This window comes from Alosa alosa, chromosome 4 (genome assembly GCF_017589495.1).
Source record: "Alosa alosa isolate M-15738 ecotype Scorff River chromosome 4, AALO_Geno_1.1, whole genome shotgun sequence".
NCBI classification, from domain to species: Eukaryota; Metazoa; Chordata; class Actinopteri; order Clupeiformes; family Clupeidae; genus Alosa; species Alosa alosa.
Window position 1 is genome coordinate 16,594,225 of NC_063192.1, and position 27,900 is coordinate 16,622,124.

The 27,900-nt window shown below is 41.8% G+C and overlaps 2 protein-coding genes across 3 annotated transcripts in view; both read left to right on the plus strand.

Moving 5' to 3' along the window:
- The window catches only part of LOC125293548 (cation channel sperm-associated protein 3-like), a 59,739-nt gene extending 59,509 nt beyond the window's left edge, over positions 1–230 (plus strand). For both annotated transcript variants that reach the window (XM_048241511.1, XM_048241512.1), the window contains one exon: positions 31–230. In XM_048241511.1, the coding sequence (XP_048097468.1) occupies positions 31–157 (127 nt within the window). In that variant the 3' untranslated portion in view covers positions 158–230. The remainder of the gene's footprint in view (positions 1–30) is intronic.
- Positions 231–10,140: 9,910 nt separating this feature from the next.
- Positions 10,141–16,423, plus strand: dclre1b (DNA cross-link repair 1B). Its single transcript, XM_048240238.1, has 5 exons — positions 10,141–10,885; positions 11,209–11,374; positions 11,770–11,952; positions 12,524–12,768; positions 14,734–16,423. Exons 1-5 carry the CDS (start codon positions 10,694–10,696, stop codon positions 15,742–15,744), a joined length of 1,797 nt encoding a protein of 598 aa, XP_048096195.1. The 5' UTR covers positions 10,141–10,693; the 3' UTR covers positions 15,745–16,423.
- Positions 16,424–27,900: the final 11,477 nt, after the last annotated feature.

Genomic DNA, 27,900 nt, shown 5'->3' on the forward strand with positions numbered 1-27,900 from the left:
GAATGACTGCTTTCCTGTGCTGTTTGATAGACTGCAAAAGTTTTACGCTGAGGCCCTGCTGGTCCTGTCTGATTTGTTGTCGGAAGACCTGATCGAGGAGGCAGAGAAGGAGCAGAGCAACAAAAAACTGGTGCTCCCCAAATCCCGGAAAAGTTGAAAAGTTACATTTTACTTTGTCTACAAAAATGGTTTTGGTTACATTAAAGCTGAACAAGCTGTTCTTCTCCTTGCCCCTTTGTCATGTCAATTCACTCTATAAGTACAGATGAACTGTCAGCACTGTGCCTCACAAATGCCCACAGTCACAATTTCATGTGTGAATGAAGTTCCCTTTTTTTAATGTAAGATTTAAAAAAAAAAAAAATCCATGGGTCATCAGGAAGTACATCAGATAAGAACAATTGACCGTTCGCAAAAGCCACGCCCTCAAAAGCCGTGGCGCGACTGGCTGGGGCACCTGCACCGTATGCCGGCGACCCGGGTTCGATTCCCACCCCGTGGTCCTTTCCGGATCCCACCCTGACTCTCTCTCCCACTCGCTTCCTGTCATTCTTCACTGTCCTGTCATGAAAGGTGCCATGTGTAATGTCCGCCAAAAATCAATTCATACTCCACATTCCATAAAAAATGGGGGCAGTATACCTCCAGAAAGTGAGCTGGTTTACCCTAGAGTAACAACCGAGACTTGTGTATTGCAGTTTGGTTAGCGGTTATGTTGTCCGCATACTGCCTCCCATGGCCGAAACTGGTATTATGACACCTGTCGGGCTGTGGCTAGTAATTTAGCATGCTAATTCAGGTTGATATCTCTGCAGCACTATACCTTGTTATTTTTTTAATGACATCATCGCCCTTATTTCTTCTCATTCTTTTGATGCGTGTAGCTCATCTTTTGGATATTTTTACCTCAATTCTTACACATGGCACCTTTAAAGGCATAAAAAGGCCAAAAAATATACAAAAAAAGACTCTGTAAAAGTTACAGCACAAGAGGCTCTTTTAGAGAGCCACGGACCTAAATTAATTTACAATCATTTACAATCCGTTGAAAGACTGCAGTATGACACATGAGACACATGTATAAAAACTCATATCTAGTTTTGTTGGGTGACAAACTTAAACCAAAGATTGTTAAGGCGGAGCAGGATATTTCATCAGGAGCCACTTCCGGGAACCCGGATCGCACGAGGGGGGGTCAAAATCCCCCTTTATGCAGAGCAGAGGCAGCGACTGCTCCATTGAAGTCTATGGGCATAGCTCAGAATTTCACCACATATGCTAAGGTCTTGGTTCTATAGAGTTAGGAATGTGAATTTCGGGCACGTTTTCATGAACCTCAAACCCTTCTGAACATTTCAGGTACATTTTTAGCATAGAGAATAGAGATAGAGAAAATCGACCTTATATCAGGTGTGCGCCGGTTATTTATGCAGCTGCTGTTGGCCGGTTGCAACGTACGCTCATCAATACGTCATCGACACACATAGAGGTCCAGCGGGGATAGCGGAAAGGGCGGGATTTACCAGCTCTATAGACATGAACTACGACGAAGTATCTTGCTCCGCCTTAACAATCTTTGCTTAAACAGGAGGCGAGTGTGATTCACTGATATTAATATTAGTGCTAGCTGTGCTAGGTAGACTTGAGTGCATGTTACAATAGTCTGAGCGAATTAGGGTTGAAGGTGGAAGTAAATACAGCAAAAGGATATTTGGTATCAATCGAACCGTAATTTCATGTAGATTAAGAATTTCAGGTGCCTACAGTGCAGATTTATACCAGAAAAAAGATATACAGCTTTGAATGGACCATGGTATAATGATTATTGGGCCAAAATCGTATATTATCACATATAGATATTAGCTGATATCTCCCATACTGGTAAAAGGATCTTTACCAAACTTGGTGTACTTACTCACCATAAGTTCTTGATAAAAATTAGTAGGTGTTTAATGTCTTGGGGTCAAAGGTCAAGGTCACGTGAGGTCATAGTTGACATGCAATGTTTGTTTTATACCTATCAAGCAGATTAAAGGATCCTCATTAAACCCAACAATTAATTAAGCCTAAATTAACTAATAAGGCATTAAAGATCATGGGGTCACAGGTAGAGGTTAATGGTCATGAGGCTATAGCTGGCTGAGGCATAGAATCAACTATCTGAATTGACATTAAAAAAGATTAAGACATTTATTAAAGCAAAACAAACTTTATTTTCTGTATAAAAACAATTGTTTCAACCTCCACAGTAGCCTCTCTGAAACCAGGGGAAATCTAAATAATTTGCTTGTTTTAAAAATGCAAACATCTGTGTGAATACCTGTGTTAAAATAACTCTTTCAGTTCAGAGTTTTGGATTAAATCCAAACCATTTCTGTCAAACATCTGATAAACATTGTCATCTACAGCTATTTCCTTCAACTTAAATTATAACGCCAGACAATTGATGTAAATGTCTATGTTGATAGAATACTGTTAATAAAAACTACCCTTGCATCGCACTGCAATAGTTATACTTTGTTTCCTGAAGTTGGTAGTAGGCATATAAACAACGGCAGCAGCGGACTGATATTACCTAGGATTCTACTAGGTATTATGGTGGGTTTTCAGGATGTGAAGGGATGTAATCATGGGTTTCATAAAGTACTGGGGGTACCAGGATGAGAGGATCTCCTCCTTACATGGTTAAGGGAGAGGGGGTGTTATCAAGCTGGTGAGGACTGGACAGGACAGGGATGAGGAGGCCACTGTGCCTTACGAGTTAGGGCCTGTCTAGCTAGGAATAAGATAAGGCCTTATTTCACCAAACTGGAAGGAAACAGAAAAACGTAGGGCTACACTATTTACATATGTTACCTATGCATTACATAGGTTTGCATATAGTTTTATGCATGATGGGAAGATGGTTTCCACCAATGTAAGCGACCCTGATTGGTGAAGGGTGTTGATGGAGATGGCGTGAGAGGGTGGCACTTGTCAAGGGCTGAGGAGTATAAAATATAGTGTACAGTATAGCCATCCGTAGGGGAGATCTTGTTGGGGGCCCCAGCTGATGACATCTCCTCCCTATTGCTTTGATGGTTGGTCTGGACTTTAGTTGGGCTGTACTATCATTGCAATACGGTGAATAAAGATCAACAGTCTTCGGAAAATCTTCATTGTCTACATTGTCTCCTTTGGACGTCTTGTTCCAGAGTGCTAAATTACTAAATAGTCAAGTGGTAATTGTTAATTGGACAATTGGATTTGGAAGTGGACATTTTCTAGCCTGAAAAATCCAGACCCTGGTAATCTAGAAAGATTAAGGGTCTGGCCACGAACAATGTAATGGCCCAACTCGAGGGGCGGCACCAAGCGTGCATTTGAAAATCTCACTGCACGCAATTGGATAACACTAGACCAATGTTTACTCCACTCACATCCATCTGGGATCGCTTCCGTTGAGAGTGATTTCGGCACCAGATTTTAAGGTAGAGCCCATCAGGACGCAGGGCGGGAGTTTCATAGATGTGACGTAGCGTAAAAGTGACTGTGAGACTGTTCTCAGCGTCACGGGTTGGCTTCAATGTGAGTGGTTGAAGTAGCATGTTAATAGAGGACGGACAAGTGGCTTATCCAATCATATGCAAGGATTTTTGGCCCAGCCTTCTGAAACACCACTCCAATGGATCGATCCCAGATGGATTAGTGGAGCTAGGCGGAACGAAATTCATCTGGCGAGAGTCAGGTTAGTCTCATCATCCATTGCAGTGAAATGGAAAATAATGAATTAAGACAGTACTGAGCACAACTAAATACGGATATTCATCCCAGGGGAAAATATTGCTTCTTACAACAGTCTCATCTTTCAGAAACAAAATTTAGAAAATTAACTGCTATCCTAATACTTTGTGTCCCTTAATGTGTCCCTTAATGTGCTTTGTAAGAAATTATAAGGTGGCTTGTAACAAATTCGTATTTAATTATATTATTGATATCTACCGTCAAAATCTTCCAAAATATTTAGATATTATTTTTTGCCCACCCCTAACTTCAACTGAACAGATAACAACGGACATGCCACATTACTAACATCAAAACTGGAAGACAACTAGTCTTCAGGGTCACAGAAATTGCCAGGAGAAAGTGGACAACACCTTGTCCATGAAGGGAAAAATAGCAAGGGCCACAGTTAACAGTCATACTAACTTATGGAAAGTCAGCAGAGAAAGCTATAATTTACAGCTGGAAGTAGCACTGCTTGTACTGTGGAAAGGACTGCATGGGCAATATTGAAAGAGATATTGGTCAGGTCATGACTATGCTAGTGGAAGTATTTCACTGTTATGTAACTGCTAAGCACATTTGCATACAGTAATTGCAATCAGATTCTTGATTCTTATATACAAAGGAGGGGTATTAAACTCATTGTGCTGTAGATAGGGACTCCCCATGTCAAAAACAACCAAGTCTATGTTGTGTAACATAAAAAAAGTTCACTATATTTACAGTAATTGAATTGAACGTGGCATGTTGATTAGCATGTCTCCACCGTCTATAACCTTGTATGTCAGGGGATGAAACTGACCTTAACCTTTGACCCCATGGCCCTGAGTCCCTAAGTTCATCTAACTTGTATAGACAATAAATGTACTAGAGTTAATGAAGATCCATCAGTCTGCTTTGGAGATATGAACCAAATACTGCATGTGAGTTATTTGTGTGACCCCTTGTAACCTTGACCTTTGACCTCAAGACCTACTGTAAATTGTCTTGCCAGCTCTTTGACAACTTGTAGTGGGTAAGTAGACCAAGTTTGATGAATATCTTTCAATTGGCTATCAGCTATAAGATATCAGCTAATAGTTTTTGGCCCAAAAATCATTGTGCCATGCTCCATTCAAAGCCCTATATATTTTTTTTCGGTACAAATCTGCGCTGTAGGCACCACAAGTTCTTAATCTATGCTTTTGCTGTTTTTACTTCCACCTTTGACCCTTTTCTAGGCTAATTCGCTCAGACTACAAGGACACTGGGCCATGTCAGAGCCCGTTTACGGAGAGCCGGATCACTCCCTATTAACTCCATTGTACCTGCAATCTGTTGCAGTTCCGCTAGGGGCGATCACGAATAAGTGCAAAAACAATGGGGGGCTAAATTTGTCTCTTCCACCTGGTTGTCGTTGAGAAATTCAATATGGAGTATAGGTCAAAAGTTGAATGAACGAGTAGTCACGTCCTTTCGATTTCTTACAGGTTGGGTCGTTGTTGCCCACAACACACTAGCTTTCTGCTAATGAATGACGTCATTGACACATTTGAAAGGCTTTTTAGAACAAAAAAGTGACTCAAAAAATATAATACTCAGCGGTTTGTATTTTCTCTGCCCCCTCTTTTGACTGCAACATTCGAATTTCTGGGCAAAAAATTATATCCCGAGAAAAGTGGATTTGAGGGGTACAGCTCCATAGGCCTCCATTCATTCTGCACTTATTCGTGAGCGCCCTCATGTGGAACCAGAACAGGAACTGCAACCAGTTCAGAAACCGGAAGTTTCCCGAGAGTGGCGGTTCTCCACTTATTAGACATTCTCTGGCACAGCCCACTGATCTATAAAGATCAGTGGCACAGCCCCATGCTTCTCTGACGTGACGAAGCTAGCACGTTATTAGCAGCTGTTAGCTAACTATGCTAACGTTAGTTATCTACAAGTCTCCAAGTGATTATTTTATATACAATGCTGGCAATGCTGAAAACAGTTAACATCCTTATTTATCTTACTTACATTGAGTTGACTGTGTGGCTTAATCCACAGATGTGGTGGAGCACTGTTTCGTTATGGTTTGCTAAGGAGTAGCTCTAACCCTTTTGCTTTTAAATAGTGGAGATCTGGGACGAGAGATTTTAATTTAATTTAACATAATTACAGAAAACGTAATCAAGATTGAAAGGCATTTTTCTCTGTATCGGTGTTGTGTTAATCCCACATATGTCATTTGACTGTCCTTTTTAACTCATATCACTATAAAATCCCATAAAACCGGACAAATGTCAAGGCTCCCAACCGAGGTGAAGTTAGTTTGATATTCGGATATTCGACAGATATTCAATTTTTTTTGTTAATGCAGCCGGTTTAACCTCGAGTTTGCAGACAATGTACAAACAGATGACCTGTCTACTTGCTCGCAGCCGACCTACTTAGGGACCGTCTAAAAAGTACCTTCTCAATTACCTTCATAGTCTTTTTTGTCAATAGCTTTGACATCATGTGACCTAGTGACTCCAAACCAATGCAGAATAGTTATCCTATATGGGACTCATCAGACACACCTCTTTTTATAGTCACTGTATGCACACTGTATTTTATATGAATATTTTGAAGAAAATACATTATTTCCCATATGGTCTCCTTTTTTTCAATACCTCCCAAGCCATATGACCTAGTGACTCCAAACCAATGATATTTCTTATATGAAATAATGTATTTTCTTTAAAAAATTCATATAAAATACAGCGTGCATACAGTGGCTATAAAAAGAGGTATGTCTGATGAGTCTCATATAGAATAACTATTCTGCATTGGTTTGGAGTTCCTAGGTCACATGACTTGGGAGGTATTGAAAAAAAGGAGACCATTCCTAATGGGAAATAATGTATTTTCTTTAAAATATTCATATAAAATACAGTGACCATGAAAAGAGGTGTGTCTGATGAGTCCCATATAGGATAACTATTTTGCATTGGTTTGGGATCACTAGGTCACATGGCTTGGGAGGTATTGAAAAAAGGAGTCTGTTTCTTATATGAAATAATGTATTTTTTTTAAAACATTCATATAAAATACAGCGTGCATACAGTGGCTATAAAAAGAGGTGTGTCTGATGAGTCCCATATAGGATAACTATTCTGCATTGGTTTGGAGTCACTAGGTCTTTTGGCTTGGGAGGTATTGAAAAAAGGAGTCTGTTTCTTTCTATGAAATAATGTATTTTCTTAAAAAAATTAATATAAAATACAGCGTGCATACAGTCGCTATAAAAAGAGGTGTGTCTGATGAGTCCCATATAGGATAACGATTCTGCATTTGTTTGGAGTCACTAGGTCACATGATGTCAAAGCTATTGACAAAAAAGACTATGAAGGTAATTGAGAAGGTACTTTATAGACGGTCCCTAAGTAGGTCTGCTGGGAGCAAGTAGACAGGTCATCTGTTTGTACATTGTCTGCAAACACAGGGTGAAACCGTGTTAAAAAAAAATTGAATATCTGTCGAATATCCGAATATCAAATATCAAACTAACTTCACCTCGGTCCCAATACATTTCTATGGAGCCATAAGGTGAAGTTGACGGGCCATGTCTGCCTGCATGGAGCTACTGACTGCCATTGGCTCATCTGCGTTCGATGGGCGGGGTTTTGCTAACGGTCAATTTCAGAATTTCATCAAAATCAGTTTCATCAGAAGTTCATGTCTACTTTTACATACTATACTTTGTCAATACTTCTTGACTGACTCACCCCTGTTTATTGTTGTCTGTCTTGTATGTCTTGGTTTCACGGGTACGCTGGCGACTACTCCACTCCATTTTTTGTATTTGTTATTTTTTAAATGTATTTGTCATGTCTTGATGTCATGGGCATTTGTCTTGTTGTTATGTGTCTTGTTTGTGGAGCGCTTTGGGTTGCACTCTGTGCATGTTTAATGCGCTTTAAAAATAAAACTGAATTGACTTGACTATTGGACAAAAATGTGCATGTAGACGAAGCTTTGGTGGCTCAACCAAAGAGTTCTTAATTCTGTCAGTAGAAAATAAGAATTAGTATGGAAAAAGGAAAACATCAAAAGAAGGTGCTAATATGTCAATTGCTAATTAATATCAGGTGGTTAGGGTTAACATATTGAAGTGGAAACAGAAGACACTATCTGTGGTGTTATTGTTTTTTATTTCACATGGTAGCAGTTGGTGCTATTGCTGCCTACTGTTAGTAATGAAGTTGGACTCATAGGACAATAGGCTTACAACTACACTATTGAATCGCTAATGTAATAAATTTTCTGCATCGGGTAAGCTTAAGAGGAGAATGCACAAGAGATTCGAATCTGAGAATCTGGTAAGAGGAATGGTCTTGAATCCCTTCCTTTGTGTTTCCCAACTTTTTACTAACAGCTTTTTTTTTTTTTTTTACTTTATTGCTTATATTAAACATTGCAGGCAATTTTAGCAATACAATACAAACACAAACCCACACACACAAACACTCTCTCAAAGAGAGGTTAAAGGAAAAAAAAAAATTGGGTAGATGAGGGGGGCCCGGTGCTCCCCAGGCCTAAATAGTGTAGGACCGGCCCTGCTTGTATTGTGTTATTTGAGTGAGGGGCCACAATAAGATATCAGGGTTAAATAACATAGAAGTCACTTCACACAGAGGCTTGAGCTTCAGGGCCCCTTGAGGCCTTTGGCCCCTGGGCCTGGTAGGCCTGTTCAGAGGTGGCCAGGGGTGGTTTTAGCAACTTGGAGGCCCTGAGCAAAAGACAATTTGGATCCTACGATGGTATCAGAATCAGATATGAGAATCACCAGAATCTTTTAGGTTTGGATGGGTTTTCCCAGATCCCATTAGGCCTACATTTCATATATTGGTTGATCATTTTTGTTTGCAGATGTATGGCATGTCTTGTAGGCAGAGGAAAGTTGTTGCTCTCAAACATTGTCCACTTAATCAGTGTACTGATGACGGAATAGATTAAATAGACAGATATGAAAGGTTTGGAATGATTTCATGCTCCCTTTAAAGAGTATTTTTAGTATTTTCAAAAATGTTTTTATTTTATTTTGACACATGGCATGGCTGTAGCCTATTTTTTAGTTTATTTTGATACACTTACAAGTCAAGTCAAGTCAAGTCGGCTTTTATTGTCAATTTCTTTACATACACTGGTCATACAAAGAATTGAAATTTCGTTTCTTACTTTCTCATGCAGACATAGACATACTTTAAATACAGACATAGACATACTATAGACACAGCCATAGACCATAAAACATTAAATTAAAGTGCAAGACTGAAATATAGAACATGTATGTATCAAAATAGAAATATAGGACATATATATAAAAAAAAAAAAATAGAGGTAGTTGTGTTGTATATTTATATAGTCTTAACAGTTACATGAAGTTTAAACTTGTGACCTGTATATTTACTTTGATATGCAGTATGCAGTAATTTCAAGTATATCAGGCTTGATGTGAAGCAGCAACACGTTAGGCTGCGCAGTCACAGTGCAGTTCCACAGGGCGGTGTTGGGGGTTAGGGTAGACAGGATCCTAGTTTCCTAGGTTCCTGGCTGGCTGGTGGGTGGGGGGGCTGTCAGTGATGGGAAAGTGGGTAGAGTGTTCAGCATCCTGATTGCTTGGTGGATGAAGCTACTTGCCAGTCTGGTGGTGCGGGAGCGGAGGCTCCTGTACCGCTTTCCAGAGGGCAGGAGGCTGAACAGTTCGTGTGCAGGGTGGGTTGTATCCTTGACAATCATTAGTGCTTTGCGGGTGAGGCGGGTGATGTAAATGTCCTGCAGGGAGGGGAGTGGTGCTCCAATGATCCTCTTAGCTGTGTTAACAGTGCGCTGGAGGGTCTTCCTGTTCTGATCTGTGCAGCTTCCGGCCCAAGCTGTGATGCTGCTGGAGACGATGCTCTCGATGGTCCCTCTGTAGAATGTAGTCATGACGGGAGGCGTGGCACTTGCCTTCTTCAATTTGCGCAAGAAGTAGAGGCGCTGCTGGGCTTTCTTCGCCAGTGATGCTGTGTTGGTGGTCCAGGAGAGGTCGTCGCTGATGTGCACCCCCAGAAATGTTGTGCTGCTCATTCTCTCCACAGCATCTCCGTCGATGGACAGTGGTGGCAGTTGTTTGTGGCCTCTCTGAAAGTTGACAACAACAATTAGGGTATTTGATATTTTATTTTAAAATATATGTTGAAGTATTTTGCCCATCCCCGATTAGTCTGATCAATAAATTCCGTAACTAAACAATATTTTGTCTCCAGACCTCAAATAGGTCTTGAGGAGAAATAGATTTCCGAACTTTGTAACACTATTCCGAGACAGGTGAGGGCGCTCTTTCTTTGAGTATAGTTCAGAGGGGCGGAGACGTGTTATCTTTTGGCGCTGGCGGGCGGGGATCAAAAAAAAAAGGCATGAGCTAACATCTGCTCAAAGATGTAGCGTCAGACTCACACAAGCGGGCTTAGACGTAAATCATGACCTTACTCACAAACATACACAAGTTCTTTTAACCTTTTCGGTATTCTGCGTCGGTGTTGTAATCGTTCCTACTTGCAGCATAATAGCAAAAGCTCTTAGAACTAGCATGCAGTGCAGTGCAGTATAGTAGTTGTTTTCTTTTGCATTGGCATGGGGTCTGTTGATATTAGCTGGCTAGATAGCAAAGTTAGCATATTTACCCTGTCAGAGAGCATTTATACCCGCCCGGTTATTGTATGATCGAGATAAATTTACATGTTCACGTTTTCATCATTGACTATATAAATGTTTTCATTAGCTAGCAAAGTGAAAACGCTCACCGTAGCCAGCAGCAGTGCTTGACTGAAAACACAATGTGAACAACTCTTGTGTATTCAATAACGCCTAATAATGTCTTGAAGTTGTTTGTGATCGTTGACTCCTACGATAACCATACCTCGCCGTCCAGTCTTCAAGGATGAATGGCAAACTCATTCCTCACACCCCAGTTGCCGTGGACTTTTGGCAGGTGCGAAAGTGTGCCCACGTCCGCTTGTTCTTTCTGTCCCACATGCACTCGGACCACACGTCTGGCCTCTCGTCCACCTGGAGTAACCGCCCCATATACTGCTCTCCCATCACGGCGAAACTCCTCAAACTCAAGCTACGCGTAAGCTGATCTTTTTGTTAAATGCTTTGTTGTATAAATTACCTGTTAAAACAGACTATTTTTCATTTACTGTATGACTACTACGCATAGTGCAGTGGTCGTGTACATGTAGGCTATGCAGATGTCTAGTCATAATAGTCGGCATAATAATAAGGTGATAGGTCTAGGTACAAGGTATGCATTTCACTGGTGTCTGTGCACCTGTAAAGCAGCCCGTTGTATTGTTGAACAACAGAACCAGTTGAATGAAAATATTGAACATATTTGAATGCCATCTGTGTTGGTAATATTGGTCATCATTGGCCATCTGCAATGTGTGGCAGGTGAAGGACAAATGGATCCATCCACTGGAGCTGGGCGATCCACACCTGCTGGCCCTGGACGACATCGGAAAGGAGCGTATGACTGTGACCCTCATGGATGCAAACCACTGTCCCGGAGCTGTTATGTTCCTCTTCGAAGGATACTTTGGCAACATACTGTACACTGGTCAGTGCTTATAAAGTGACTGGTAATCTTTTACAACATTGGACATGAATGACACTAGCATTATATCATACAAACTAAACATGAATGACACTAACATTATATCATACAAACTAGTACTAGGTGTGAATAGTTCTCATATGGGAAATGCACTTTTGTAGATGTGATTTTGGTTTCTGAATGAGTGAGTGATGTAGGAAAGACTTCATTAGATATGGTTTCAATACAGATATAATATGACTATGGTTAGTCTACATGTTGTAAAGTGTCTTTGTCTTTCTAATTTATCAGTAATTTATTAGTTTGTTTGCTTATTCACAGTATTGGCGGTTAATAGCGTAGGCCTGTAAAATGCACTACAAAAACACTGTGTGTGTGCGTGTGTGTGTGTGTTTCAGGGGATTTCCGCTACTCCCCCTCCATGCTGCGTGAGCCCTGCCTGCGGACACACACCACCATCGACATTCTGTACCTGGACAACACCAACTGCGACCCCACCCGTACCCTGCCAACCCGCCAGCGTGCCACGCAGCAGGTCAAAGAGGTCATCAGGGCCCACCCAGGGCACAGGGTTGTCATTGGTCAGTATCAATTTCGTATTTGCACCGTTTGTCACCCTACCACATATACGCCTGCCAACCTGCACGCATTTTCTCGTCAAAGTATACTAGTACCATTTGTTACTTAGTATGCAAAATACTGCTACACAAAAAAGTAAAAGTGGCTGGGGCATCTTCTATGCTAATTTAGTCAGACCCGTTAGTCATGCTGGATACAGCTGGGTACTTCTCCACGAGAACGCATGAGACAGATCTTTACCTTGACGAGAAATATCACGGACCAGAGCCGTATAGCCATCTCGTGGCACGATATCTCGTCATATTTTTCTTTGACGTGAAATATTGTGATATGTTTGTATGGCGAGATCTTGCAAGATATCGTGGCCCACAAAATCTCGTCACATCCCTAACCCCTACACATATAGATTTTTTTTTTGTCCACAGCACCCCTAAATCAAGTTCTCTCAGCATGTTTTATTTTTTAGCCTACCATCATTTACTTGTTATGGTTTACTGCATACCTCTTTAATATTTAGCATAGCAGAATATGAACTTGTTTTGGTCATTATAATAATCGGTTTCACCATCCCAGGCCTGTACTCTCTGGGCAAGGAGAGTCTGCTTGTGGAGCTGGCACTGGAGTTTAAGACCTGGGTGGAGGTGAGCCCTGAGCGCCTGGAGATCCTGCTGGCCCTGGAGCTGCCCGACGTCTTCACCACGGAGCCCGGGGCAGGGCGCATCCGCGTTGTGGACCAGGACCACATCCGCGCCGCCAACCTGCTCCAGTGGAACCAGGAGGAGCCCACAGTGGCCATCCTGCCCACCAGCCGGCCCGTGGTGAGTGAATGTGTGTGTGTGTGTGTGTGTGTGTATGTTTCACCACCAGCTGGCCCTTGGTGTAAGTGTGAGTGTGACTGTGTGTGTGTGTGTGTGTGTGTTCGTGCGTGCGTGTGTGTGTGTGTGTCTGGGTGAGCCCACCATGGTCATCCTGACCTCCTGTGTTGTGTGTGTGTGTGTGTGTGTGTGTGTGTGTGTGTGTTTCAACGCCAGCCGACCCTTGGTGAGAGGGTGTGTGTCTGTGTGTGAGTGAGCCTACCGTGACTAACCCTAACCCTTCCTTCCTACTTACCAGCTGCACCATGGCGTGTGTGTGTGTAAGTGTAAAACTAGCGAGCTCATTGGCTGACAGCTAATAGACCTGCTGTGCAAATGCCAACAACATTATATTGCTGGCTCTGATAAAACTGGTGCTGGCACCTATAGGGATAACTTCCTGCCTGATTTATTTTACCATTACATTGTATGATGTCATGCTGGTATCCTTTGGTATGTTTTATTATGGGGCAGTCGTGGCCTACTGGTAAGGGCTTCGGGCTTGTAACCGAAAGGGTTGCCGGTTCGATCCCCGACCAGTAGGAACGGCTGAAGTGCCCTTGAGCAAGGCATCTAACCCCTCACTGCTCCCCGAGCTGTAGCAAGGAAGCTCACTGCCCTGGGTTAGTGTGTGCTTCACCTCACTGTGTGTTCATTGTGTGCTTCACCTCACTGTGTGTTCACTAGTTCACGGATGGGATAAATACAGAGACCAAATTCCTTGTATACGCAAGTATACTTGGCCGAGAAACCTGATTTACATTTACATTATGACTTGGTAACTGCATCAATTAATTTGGGGATATTATAGAAAACTAGCTACCAAGATATACTGACCTTGAAAATAGTGCAAACCTTTTAAGTTCTTCTTTATTTCCATGAGATAAACTGTAATTATCAAGATTAAAATTGAAAAAGAAAGGCTTGAAAATGTTTTATGTGTAATGAATCTAGATTACAGTGCTGTGAAAAGGTATTTGCCCCCTTCCCATTTTCTTCCATTTTTGCTTATTACACGGCAGTAAGTAAGTCCCTTCAGGGAGGAACAAGACCCCTCCGCTGCACATCGGGGTCCGGTTCGCCCTGTCGGGACTTCCAATAATGACTGGCGTTCTATACATTATTCCTTACATATTTGTCACACTAAAATGTTTCTGAAAATTAAACTAATTTTCAATATAAGACAAAGATAACCAGAGTAAACACGAAATGCTGTTTTTAAATGATGATTTCATTTCTTTAAGGAAAAAAGCTATCCAACCCTACCTGGCCCTATATGAAAAAGTAATTGCCGCCTTAGTCACTAAATTAACTAACTAACCAAATGGAATTGATAACTGGGTTCAACTTCACTAGACCCTGTTGAATCTAAACATCACTTAAATAGAACCTGTCTGGCAATGTGAAGTTGGCTGAAAGTCAAAATTCAAGAATACAGTAGATGACAAACAAAGTCATTGACATCTATCAGTCTGGAAAGGGTTACAAAGCCATTTCTAAGGCTTTGGGATTCCAGCAAACCGTGATGAGCCACTATCTGATCTGCTGTCTCCATATTAGATAGCAAGTAGAGGTGATTTACACTGATTTGCTGAGTTAATTTTTATTAGTAGGTAAACCCATTGGGAAGGTCCACACAGACACCAGCGGCAACATGGGTGTGGCTTCCAACGTTCCATTACTTACTGTAGGTTCCATTATTTAGGTTCCATTGTTTTCAATACCACACCACCTCAGAACCCTTGTGCTACTGTCGTGTCAAATTACGAATCAGTGCTACATTCATCAGCACCGCTCAATAAAATCCATTGTTCATTGGATGCTTGACAGTGGAGAATTTCAGCACCAGTGTGTGCCACTGTGCAGTTCCATTTGGGCTTCTTTTTTGACATTGGATCTCACCTCACCTTTTGTCTGACCCGATCCCAGGTGTCGTGCCACCCGAACGTGCACGTGGTGCCCTACTCAGACCACTCATCCTACCAGGAGCTAGAGGATTTCCTGTCGGCGCTGCAGCCCCTCTCCATCATGCCCATCGTGGGCACGGCCCTGCCCTCCTTCTCCGCCGTCTTCAGCCCCCGCAAGAAGCGCCGCAAGACCGTGGTGCCCGAGTCGGTCCTGCGCTACATGACGACGTGCCCGACACCCGACATCCCCCCGGCTCACTGCCCCGCCACTGGGAAGGCCTTTTGGGGGACTCGATCAGCGCCACCTCGTGGGGTGGTGTTTGAGTCCCCCCGGCGGCCTCGGAAGGGGGTCCTATCAGACAGGGAGGCCAGTGCCACAGAGGACACAGACAGCACACTTAACGGCTCTGACTGCATCCTGCTGGACATTGAGCAGGGCTCCATCATCGACGTGGAGAGTGATGTGAGCCTGCGATTGGCCGAGGAGAGAAGTGAGCTGAGTCTGCGATTGGCCGAGGAGGGAAGCGAGCTGAGCCTGCGATTGGCCGAGGAAGGAAGCGAGCGGATCCCACAATTGGCTGAGAATGGGGAAGAGTATGATAAGAGAGCAGATGTGTGTCCTGGCTCTTTACACACTCTTTACAGCTGTGGTGACGGGGCTACACAGACTCTAGCAGCATCAGAAGGCAGCTCGCCAATCAGAACCGCGCCCGTCCACCCGGACCGCTGCTCCTCCCTGGAGCACATCAGTCTCCATGACAACGTCTGTATGACTGCCTCGGCCGCTACTGCCGTAACCCCGCGCAACCCCTCACCACCACCGCTGCACAGCCAAGCGTCCGCAGAGGACTCTGAGAAGGGGGAGCAATGGCTTCTGGGAAACCTAGTCTTCCCAGAGGAAGAACTGAGCCCTGGAGCTGAGGTTGTGGTCGGACTGGGCAGAATTTACAACCTGTGCCCGTTAAACAGTCCAAAACGAGTGGGCGATCCTTTTGAAGCTGCAATAGAGAGATTTAAAGCTGCTTTGAGTTAAAATGTGAACTCTTAACTGTATGTACGGAAAGAGTAAGAACAGGCACTTGTAGTATTATGCAACACTCCACCATGTACATAGTGTCATTGTTATGATTTTATACGTTTATACATAGATATGCCCCTGGAATGAGGAAGAACTCACTGTGAGAAGCTGAATGCATTCCTGTGGCAGAGCAAAACAAAAACTATATTACACATATTTATACAGGTTTTCAGTTATTGCAGTAGCATCTTTTATCTAGTGATGTATTTATGCCTTTCATCTATTATACATTGTGCCCATTTACACATATTATTACACATAGTATTACTTTGTTCTTTCAAAGGACATTATTTTATATGCTAACTCCTCTTCTTGAACTCGTATGGCTCTGAGCAACCGTATACTCATACATTCATAACTTTGTCTGACATATGATCGCTTCAGTTCCTGTGTTGCTTGTTGTAAACACCGCAAAGCTGTTGTGACAGTGCTTGTGTTGCAGGGGAGCATTGAAGGGTTGGCATGTGTAGCTTGATAGTGTTGTAGCTTTCATTTCCTGCACAGAGTCCTGGGTCATAAGTAGTCACATGTTGTGCAGTTTTTTGCTATTGTGCCAAAAATGCTAACATTTTCACACAAGTGTTTTATTCTGTGGTGGGTAAATAAAAAGTGTGTGTGTAGTTTTTAAAAAATATATTATTGGTGTGTATTGATTCATTTCAGTGTGCTGTGTTTGTGTTTGTTTTCTCTATATAATAGTATACTTTTTCTATTATGACCTCAGGAGTTGTAATGGGGCATCCATTTCCCATTCTTGTGGTCTTTAAAAATGCTTATTTCACACAACTACTGTATCTTACCTATCTGCAATGGCTCTAAAACAGTGTTTATCAAAGTGTGGTCCAGGGACCACTGGTGGTCCGCAAGCTATCCCAAGTGGTCCACGACTAGACGTGGTAAAAAATCATATAGATGAGTTGTTTGCAATATTGAACCAACTTGTATGTGAATCCAAACAGTTCTGCAACATTGTCTATGTAAGTAACGCCAGTTTAAATCATATGAATCCTTTGACAATATAAGCGAGGTTCAAAGACAATAACCAAGGTGGTTCAGTGAGTCGGCCTATTGTGTAATATACTGTTAAGTGGTCCTTGGTCTGAAAAAGTTTGAGAAACACTGCTTTAGATGTCTGTTCTGTGAATGTGCTTATGGGGAATAATAAACTCAGTGTTTATTTGATTGGCTGTGTAGCTCAAGTATTAACATTTTATCAGAATCAAGGATTGAACCTTTAATACCTTGTCAGAAAAGTACACAGTGAAATACAAAAAAGAACACGTCAAGGCTGTTGAGAGTGAGATGTTCAGTCTGGCATTCATTAACAGGTGCTTCTCCCCTAAAATGCCTTGACAGACGCTCCGGCTTTGTTTACTCAGACCCACAGCACCGGTGCTTCATCAGCCTTCATTAGAGGAAGTACACAGCAATGGAGCCTCAGAGAGAGAGAGAGCAGATGAAATAAAAAGGGAAATTAGCTCATCTCAAAGCATTTTACAAAGCCCAAGGCCAGAGCTCCCCTACAGCAAAAAAGGTGATGGTGGCAGTTGAATTTTGTCTCTACAGCTCCATAACACATTCATATGCCTCAAGTTGCAAAGAAGCTGAGCAGGAGAGCTTCGGCATTCTTCAAACAGATCAACTCGCAATGCAGTAAGAAGGTGCTCTTTGGTGAACCAAGACTCTCTTGTTTTATATATTCAAAAAAAGGGTTATTAATTCATGTATGAGACAACATTCAAAGTAATGGTTGCAGAACAGCTTAGCAATGAAGCTTAGACCTACATGTATATGATAGATAATGATGGCATTCATTGACCAAAAATGCTGTGCAGAAACTACAGGGTTGAGTAAGTTAGGGGATCTGGAATATCCACCCCTCAAATGAGAGGAGAGAGAGAGAGACAGGGGGTATGGCTTCCCATCAACCCTCCATCTCATCACATTGTGATCACACAACTTCTCTACTCGCTCGACTTTCCCTTTCTTCTCTTGGTGTATGAGTGTGTGTGAGTGTATGGGGCGTGCGTGCGAAGGTGCTCGTCAGACTCTCCTACCCCACCACCGTCTCAGAGCTGTGTTATCACCACTGACTGCTGTCAGGATGGTGAATAGGACTCAATCAGGTCTCTACAAAGCCACACAGGTTTGGGACAGATTGGCCTGTCACTTCTAATTAAAACAAACTGTGAGTTGTGCAGCAGTGCCTTTCAACCGTGTATAAGTAGTAATGTTATAGCAGGGAGGCTGAACACGGTGCATGTGAGCCATTAGACTATACAAACTAATGGAATTGTGGTCTCCAACAGGACTATCTATCTATAAAGCAAGAAGCGTCTGTGTGTGTCTGTGACACGCATATCTCGCTGACCATTTGTCAGACTGATTTCCAACTTGGCAGGTGTCTTGCTACGGGCATGAGTAAGTGCAGTGCCAAATTGACGTTGTTTGAATAAGAAATGGAAGAAAATATATTGTTAAGAGTGTGTCCATGAGAGGACCAGGCGGAGGTGACACATGCTACGTCACCGATTTTGATGAAACTTGGCCAGTTTGAAGGGTCCACCTAAAAACTCAAAATAGTACAAAATTTGAAACAACCCAGGGGGAGTTAGGCCCCCATCCTTGTTTTAGGCCAAAAAACCTCAAAAAAAGTCCCAAAATTGCATAAAATGTTGACATCCCTCCTGCTGTCAGATTTAAACACAGCAAAGTAACAATCCATGCCATCAAAGGTCCATCCAAGGTTAGTTTAAAACTGGAGTTACAGTATTGGTGTGACTGGTGTCAGTCCAGGACTGCACGTATCCACTATGTCACATGCCTTTTGGCGAATACCCAAAAAATAGCAATACTCAGACCTGAATATCTCCGATGAGCAACCTCCTTTTTTCAAAATTCTTTCTGCACATGAAAGGGCCATCTGTGGACTTCATAAATCAAAAGAAAAATGCTCGGCCTTTTTATTATTTTTGTCGCTGTAACCGCCTAAATAGTGTGATCCAGCCAGTGATTTCAAATACATATCTATTTCAATGATTGGTTGAAACAAATCCAAGCTAGATTTAATGTCCTAAGTGCAATGTATTCCTTAAGGTAGCTCAAAATGACATCATTGGGTGACATACACCAGTATACCCGTAGGTCCAATATTTGCAAATGTGATATCTCCAACATATCTCAGGGCTAGATACAGTCACTTGGATTCAAATAATAACTTGTAACATTTTGGTAGCCAAAGGTCAAGGTCACTGTGACCTTATGTATATCCCTTTGTGGTGGATAAATCTCAAAAAATCCCTGACATAATTATGACCGCCGCTAGCAAAGCTAGCGAAGCGGTCATATAGGGATTGTCAAAGTTTTTTTTTTTTTTTTTTCTTTTTTTTTTCCTGTCATCTACTTCCTGAATTTTTGGTCAACGATACCGGGACAATCGAACCACGGGGGGCATGAAATTTGGTGGGTATGTAGCCCCACTAGACTTTTACGGAAAAAAAAATTTAGATCCCCTGGGGCCACTCCCCGTGCTGGGCCCCGAACCGCAAAAAAAAAATATTTTTTCCTAAATAACTACCTGAACCGTGGCACTGAGGATGAAGAATCTTTTATGGTATGTTGGTCTCAAGGGCCCACATCAATCTGGCCCATAATCACTCATTTGTGATTTGCACCCCCCCGGTAAAAAATTAAAATGCAATATTATTCTGCTTTAATCGCCCCTATCTTCAGTTAAGATGTTCAGAACTGCACCAAATTTTATGTGTATGATTGACCTGGCATTCTCTGGGGTATGCCAAGTTTTCGTAGAATTTCATCCATGGGGGTTCTAAAAAAATTAGGTTATGTGTACATTTAGTGACTGTACACTCATTGGCCTGTAGATGGCGGTGCACACATATACACATGCACACACACACACAGGCACCCACATACTATCGGTATTAGAACGGCTGATACATAATTACAAATTCAGTAGGATTAAAAGAAAGCCAAAATAAATATTCATCATCATCATGGCTGCATTTCCAGTATTGGCGATAAGTAGTCGTTTGTCCACTAGATGGCGCATCGTTGCTGTGAGACGTAATTTTGTTGGAAGTTAAAAGTGGGTTGGAAAAACAATGGACGCTTCCTACAAGGACTGTAGTTTACCGCAGAGAACGTCTAATAAGGATAGGATGATGGTCACATGAAATGTATTTCCCATTTCTTCTTGAAGCCGAAATAAATCTGAGGATGTTTATCGGACATGCTTGGTTTTTACTGCAGGTACGTTAATCTTATAATATCAATAAGGACCTAGGTAATGTTACCGTTAGCGTTGGTTGAGTGATGGAGTAGAAAACTATAAATGCGGTTATACCAAGCAAATTGATAACAGCAATGTAATTGTATCTTTCGACTGTCATTTGTTGCACGTGCTACAAAAATAATTCTGTGCAATGGAAGATTTACCAACGTTACACCGGTCTGATACAGTGTTGCCTGTACAGTACATGCGTGAGACTGAGACGCCTGTTTATTTTGTTTTAAGTGCGTGCAAGGTGTGAGAGGGGAATCGATGTGCTTTGATTCCAGCTTGGAAGTTGTAGTCTGTGAAATTAAAAAGCACGTGTGTGTTAAGTATCCAAACAATTACACCTTCATTTCATTATGGCTGCTTTAGCAACACACCTTAAGCTACTGTGTAGTGGGTCCCAGAAGTGGCTACTTCATTCGCGCTTTCCTTGACTCATGGAGCTGCGTGAATTTTATTACAACTTTTCGCCACGATATGGCAGTTTAAAGGAATTATCCGGAATAAAATGCACTTTAGATCAATTTACGGATGATTGGGAGTACATAAGTTGAGTTGACATCAAAATCATGTCATTCGGATGTGTTTTGAGAAAGTTCGATTTTACCGTTTTTAGTCAAATCTCGTTAGCGTGGAAGTGAGAAGGGCATATTATTTCGTCACTACAAAACGCCAAACCGAAGTATCCCGAGGTCTTTATGTGGTCGGATAGAGAGTCCAGAATGAATTTCATCAAGCCAGTACCTTTCTGGAAATGTTGCCATCTTTGCTGCCATCTTTAGGGGAAAGTCCGTAGGAGTCGATTGCCAAGTGTGCTCTGGAAATTCACAATTTAAATTAGCCGTTTAAAAAAAAACAAAAACAAAAACATAGTCCAGTATTTCTTTTGAAATTGAAATGAAGTTGTATGGACTGGACTATGTTTTTTTTTTTTTTTTAAACGGCGACGAAATTGTGAATTTCCATTTATGCCGGTTATGATCCGTCATTCCTCTTCTTTGCTCCCACAGTTTCTGATCCAATCAGCAACATCAAAGTCAAAGTCAAAGTCAGCTTTATTGTCAATTTCTTCACATGTTCCAGACATACAAAGAGATCGAAATTACGTTTCTCACTATCCCACGGTGAAGACAAGACATATTTTACCAATTTAGGTCCACAGACAAACATAACATTCAAGTAAACAAAAAAGTAAGTAAATAAGTAAATAAGAGGGCACATATAATAATGAAAAAATAAGAGCAGCAAAATGTGGTTGAAATTGTGCATAGACAGTCAATAAAAATACTAGTGCAAATTCAGGCCAATAAAAGGCTTGGGTAGTTCTGTTTGACCTAAGTAAGAAGAAAGTGGCATAGTGGTGCAAGTTATGTAAGAGCAGCAGAAGTGTTGTGTTTCAGGACAACAACACCAGTTGTAAAGTGTACAAGTGTGCAAGTGTGCAAGTGGAGTAGTGCAGGCGGCAGCGTCTCAGAGTCAATTCGGGTTACAACATGACCCCAAATAGCATGTGAGTGCCATTGCCATTGGCTTGCCTTTTCAGCAGCTTCCGATATTTGTTACAGCTCCTTTTAGTGACCATCCTCAAAAAAAGTCTAACAGAAGTTTTGTGGCTGATTATATTTGGGTGGTGAAAGGTCAACTATTTCACTATTCACAAAAAAATATTTTTACAACTTAAACATGATATTCTGGAAACACAGAGTATTGTTATTACTGTTATTATCACATGATAATAACATTGTTATTTTTCATATGATGAATTGGTTTAACATGGGAAAATGTTAATCTAGCTTGGCATTACTCCATTAGCCCAACACAGCAGACAGCAGTCATATGCAGGAATTAAAGTGGGAGGAACACAGTTCCACCACCTCGGATCATTTAATAATAAATATATTCTTTCATACCAACAATACAGCGCGATTATTTTGTTAAAATAATTGGGGAGTTAATTTTCGTGTGTACAGAGGTTACCAAGAAGCTTCTCAATCAATTCTTGTCCAAAAAGTATTGCTACACCACAATACTCAATATGTTGTCCAACGGTGAGTCATTTTTCCCCGTTGCACCGACACTGGATTATAGGGTTCCCCCACCTGCCAAATCCCACTTTAACCACTGGTCATGTGGCATGCAATGGAAACAGATTCACAAGTAATGTACATTATCATGTTTTCATTGTTTCAGACAGATTTCCTTGTGGGACCCTAACATGAAGCTAGGTGGTTATACCATATCAGAGTCTCTGCTTTAAAACAACTTGTACTAATAAGCAGGGTCTATAGACATGTTTTTACGATGGATGGACATCGAGGTACAGTAGGCTACAAAACAAGTAAAGCCCAGGAGAGTACTGACTGACTTGCTATATATACGAACACCCAATACCCAAAGTAACCATCACGTCCTTGTCCACGGGGGCAGCCGTGGCCTACTGGTTAGTGCTTCGGCCTTGTAACCGAAGGGTTGCCGGTTCGAACCCCGACCAGTAGGAACGGCTGAAGTGCCCTTGAGCAAGACACCTAACCCCTCACTGCTCCCCGAGCGCTGTAGCAGGCGGCTCACTTCGTCGGGATTAGTGTGTGTTTCACCTCACTGTTATGTGTGTTCACTGTGTGCTGCGTGTGTGTTTCGCTAATTCACGGATTGGGATAAATGCAGAGACCAAATTTCCCTCACGGGACTCAAAAGAGTATATATACGTATATACTTGTATGTAAAAATCTCCATTTTGGATGTCCACAGATCCAAGTAAACCAGCATTCTCTTTAGGTTTTAAAAAAAATATGTGTGGACGAAAGACCCAAAACATAAAATATCTGGTTATGTGTGTACAGGGCCTAAGTTGTGCTAAATTTGAAATAACTCCCTCAAGGTGTTTCCAGGATATTGTGTTCAAGGTGTAAAAATACAGTAGGCCCATGTTGTTTTTTGAGAGGTCACAGTAACATTGACCACTCAAATCTAATCAGTTCATCTTTGAGTGTACATGTAAGTGACTGTGTTTGCCGAATTTGAAAGAAAAAAAAAACTTCCTATAGGCATTCCTCACAAGAATGTGGTCACAATGACCCTGACCTATGACCTTTGACCATCAAATTCAAATTAATTTGTTATCTGTGAGTGAAAGGCCCTTTCCGAAACTAGCTACACTCTCTCACTAGCCACTTGCACTCCTAACCAAGTGTTAAAGGAACACGCCAACATTTTGGGAAAATATCTTATTGTCTCTGCCAGAGTTAGATAAGATGATACATACCCTTCTCATCTGTGTGTGTGCAGTACCTCAGTCTGTTAGCATAGCTTATCATAGTTCATTGAGGTGAGCAGTTCCAACTAGCCTATAGTACCCAAAAGTGATAAAAGAACTCCAACATTTTCCCATTTACATGGAGAACTCGATTTAGCTGTAAGGGTGATTCCCACCTGAGTGCACATCGTAACTTAGGGGAGTGGGTAGGGATTGGTTTCAGAAAGGGCCGGTGTGAATGTTTGTATCACATTTGCAATTATGTCTGGGATTTTTAGAGGTTTATTCACCACAATGGGATGTACATAAGGTCACAGTGACCTTGACCTTTGACTATCAAAATCTTACAAGTTATTATTTGAGTCCAAGAGACTGTTTCTAGCCCTGAGATATGTTGGAGATATCACATTTGCAAAAATTAGACCTACGGGTATACTGGTGTATGTCACCCGATGATGTCATTTTGAGCTACCTTAAGGAATATATTACACTCAGGACATTAAATGTAGCTTGGATTTGATCAGCAGACATGATTGATGATAATCTATCTCCATTTGTCCACCATAAATGACCTAAGCATTATTTTCAACCAATCATTGAAGTAGATATGTATTTGAAATCACTGGCTGGATCACACTATTTAGGCGGTTACCACGAAAAAATAATAAAAAGGCCAAGCATTTTTTTTTTGATTTATGAAGTCCACAGATGGCCCTTTCATGTGCAGAAAGAATTTTGAAAAAAGGAGGTTGCTCATCGGAGATATTCAGGTCTGAATATTGCTATTTTTGGGGTATTCGCCAAAAAGCATGTGACATAGTGGACATGTGCAGTCCTGGACTGACACCCGTCACACCTTACGCCTTGTAACTCCAGTTTTAAACTAACCTTGGATGGACCTTTAATGGCATGGATTGTTACTTTGCTGTGTTTAAATCTGACAGCAGGAGGGATGTCAACATTTTATGCAATTTTGGGCCTTTTTTTAGTTTTTTTGCCCTAAAACAAGGAGGCGGTCCTAACTTCCCCTGGGTTGTTTCAAATTTTGTACTATTTTGGCTTTTTGAGTTTTTAGGTGGACCCTTCAAACTGGCCACGTTTCATCAAAATCTGTGACGTAGCATGTGTCACCCCCGCCTGGTCCTCTCATGGACACACTCTTAAATATACCGGTAAAAGAAGCACACATTGGCTTTCGCCGCTAGCCACTCCCCCTCCCACACAGCACTCTACTGTAAGCTAACAGTGAGGATAGAAGCAGGCTTTGGTAGAACTCGATCAGTGTAGGTTACACGGGTAAAAAGTTAAGCGAGTGCAACATGTGTTAACATGTCTGACCTCAACAATAAAGACCCCCTGTATGCGGTTTGCTTGCATAAAATGACTCCGTGGATTTTGCAACAACACGCCAACACACACAGGTATGCAGTGGCTCTTCAAAATGATGTAAAAAATTATGTGCAATAAACGGACACTTTGAATAGCCAAGGCTACCTTGGACTGTCTTTAGACTTTGAATAAGCAAACGACAATTCCAACTGCAAGGTCCTAAATTGAAACGAGCGATAATGGTCCCGAATTAAATAACGTCTAATGCCACACATGCAAAGCATAACCAGCGACAAGCAACGAGTGGCAGACACCAGAGACTGTTTTTGAGTCACACCGTTGCAAATTTCATATGATGATGCATCATTCCACTAAATGGTTTGTTTTCTCTATCATCAAGTTATTCAATAGGCTAAGCATATAGCCTTGACTCAAAACAGCTGTTAGGATTGTGTCATTTTGATCTGTAATAAATGTCACATGCAGCCATGCTTAAATTCTGCTCACTTCACATTTATTATATTATTAAATTATCTGTATTCGTTATTGAATGCTTACCTGGAATTATGTTTTTCCCTATCATCCTATTTTTTAAAGCAGGCCTACCTGCACGCATGTAATTGGTCTACAGGAATAGCATGTTTGAACGGGAACTACTAGTAGTGTTAGTTTAAGAGCTGATTGTGGAGAGCACAGAGTGCAGTGCCTTAAAGTCAACAGTAGATGGCAGTAGCACCAAACAGTACAGAAGTGGCACGGTTCAGAATGCCATGTTCAGGATCAGTATTTTATTTTATTTGCCAAGTATGTTCACACATACAAAAAGAAATGTTCTGGCTGTTAATTTACTGACAGTATCATTTACTGACAATACAGTAAATAGACCATGACAATATACAGTATAAACACACACACACACACATATTATATAGAGATAGAACGCAGACATACAGTAATATACAGATATATAAAGCAATATACCGATCATGTTAAAAGATAAAACAATGTACACAAAGTGTATGGATTGCAAACAACAATAATGCGCATTGCAAATGGAACTGAGATATGACTGTACATGCAGAATAGAATAGCTGTGTGACCAACCAAGAGTCAGAAGACTGATCAGCTGGTCATGAGGACGATGGCAATAGGAAAGAAACTTGTCTGGTTGTTTTAATGTGTGCTTCTGTAGCACCTACCAGAGGGGAGAAATTGCAAAAGATTGTGTCCAAGGTCATTCCTGCCCGCTTCCTGGTTCTTGCGAAGTGCAAGTCATGAAAGCCCTGTGTGCTTGGTGAACTGCTCTGCAAATTATCTATTTGCATTATTCATCTTAATGACCATAAATTGTATAGCCTATTGTAGGTATCATCCATAATAATCACACTGCAATGCAATTTATAGTTTGAACGATGCAAGTAACCATTTGGGCAGCAGGAGAATTTTCTTTACAGTAGAGGAATTCTCAGAGGGAGTTATGCTAATTGCATTATTGTTGTTTACTGAAAAACAAACAAATTCAGCAGTGTTGCTATGCGTGCCCACAAATGGGTTGCAAGTGTGTCCACTCTTAAGTTCATGAATTAAACTATTGATTGTAAGAATAGATCTTTTTAATGATCTCAGTTTGTCTTTGAGGTCTTTAGAGATCCAGAGACCATAGAAGTTCAGATGGTAACGTAACCTACTGTTCTCATTATTGTTGTTTCTATGAAGGCTAGGTGTGTCATGATGAGCCACTGCAATCCATCACTTTTATTGCTGCAATTGGTTACTTCATTTGGTCAACATTGTATTTCCCTTTAATGTTGCATCAGCATTTTATATAGGTTTGTTCAGTGTGTTCTCCATTGTGCCAGGGACAGACAGATATTTTATGAATAGAATTGTTATGGGGATTAATGTACGTTGACGAGTTGTTACGGCGATTAAAGTATGTTGACCCAACACCCTTCTGCATTGCAGGCACTGGCAGCTTGTTCTAGAGCAGAGGAGAAGTGTTGGCCTTGGAGGCAGAGCCAGATGGGCTTTTGCTATTGTCCCTTTTGTGAGGATCTCCCAGACTGGCTGGACTCAAAGGAGGGTTAGGGGTTGTGAGTCCCCATATTGGGATGCCTGTCTCAGCAGCAGGAACTTGACACCTCAGCCCCTACCCCTCCCTCCCTCTCTCTTTCCCTCACTACTCTACCTCCCTTAAGCTCTCTTCTATCTCTCCTCTCTTCCGTTCACCCCTCTCCTTTCTCATCCCTCTCCATCTCCCCCTTTCTCCCTCTCCCCGTCTGTCCCTCTCCCTCTCTTTCTCCACATCAGTCTCCCCCTTTCCCTCCCTGTCCCCTTTCTCTTTCCCTCTCCCCTCACTCTCTCTCTCCCAGCCTCAGGAGGCTCAGACATCCTACAGTACGCTCCGTACACCCCAATCTCATCAGGGATGAGGGAAGCAAAGAGGGGCTGAGTCTCCCAGCACCTCAGAGCTCCAGTCAGCCCTGCAGTGTCAACGCTCTGAGAATAAAGAAGAGAGGAGAAGATACATTGTTTTCACTTTCCTCATTTAGGGCATCTGTGGTTTTATCTGTGGAGGGAATCAGAGGCAGCTCTCAAAGCTCACAGCGCTTGGCACCTGCTGCCGTATCCTACTTTCAAACATCCCCAAATCTCTGCTGCGTGCCCACTGTGAGCATGGCAAAGCTGGCACGGTCCCAGTGATGAATCTGCATGCAGTTCCAGGTGTTTCAACACCCCCGCCCCTCCTCGCCCCCAGTACATTTACAGCAGGTGTGCCCACAATACCCCCCAACTTGCCCACATCACACAGGTAACTGTTTTCCCCCCTACGATTTCTGCGGAGGCCTTAATGAGTAGTAGTAGTAGTAGTAGTAATAATAATAATACATTTTATTTAAAAAGCGGCATGTCTCCCAAAATCCCTTCACAAACATACAAATACATTTAAAAACATGTATATAACAGCAATGTCATATTTACAACCAACACAATAAAATCATATCACAGTGAATATGCTAGCCTAAACAGATTTGTGTTACTGTTGAGGTTCATGGTTGGTAATTTGAGTAGACCAGCTGAGGAGGATCGCAGTGACCGGGCAGGGGTGTAACTTTCCAGCAGGTAAGATGGAGCATGATAATGTAGAGCCTTATATGTGAGCAGTAGGATTTTAAATTGGATTCATTATGCAACAGGAAGCTAGTGAAGTTGGATGAGTATAGCACAG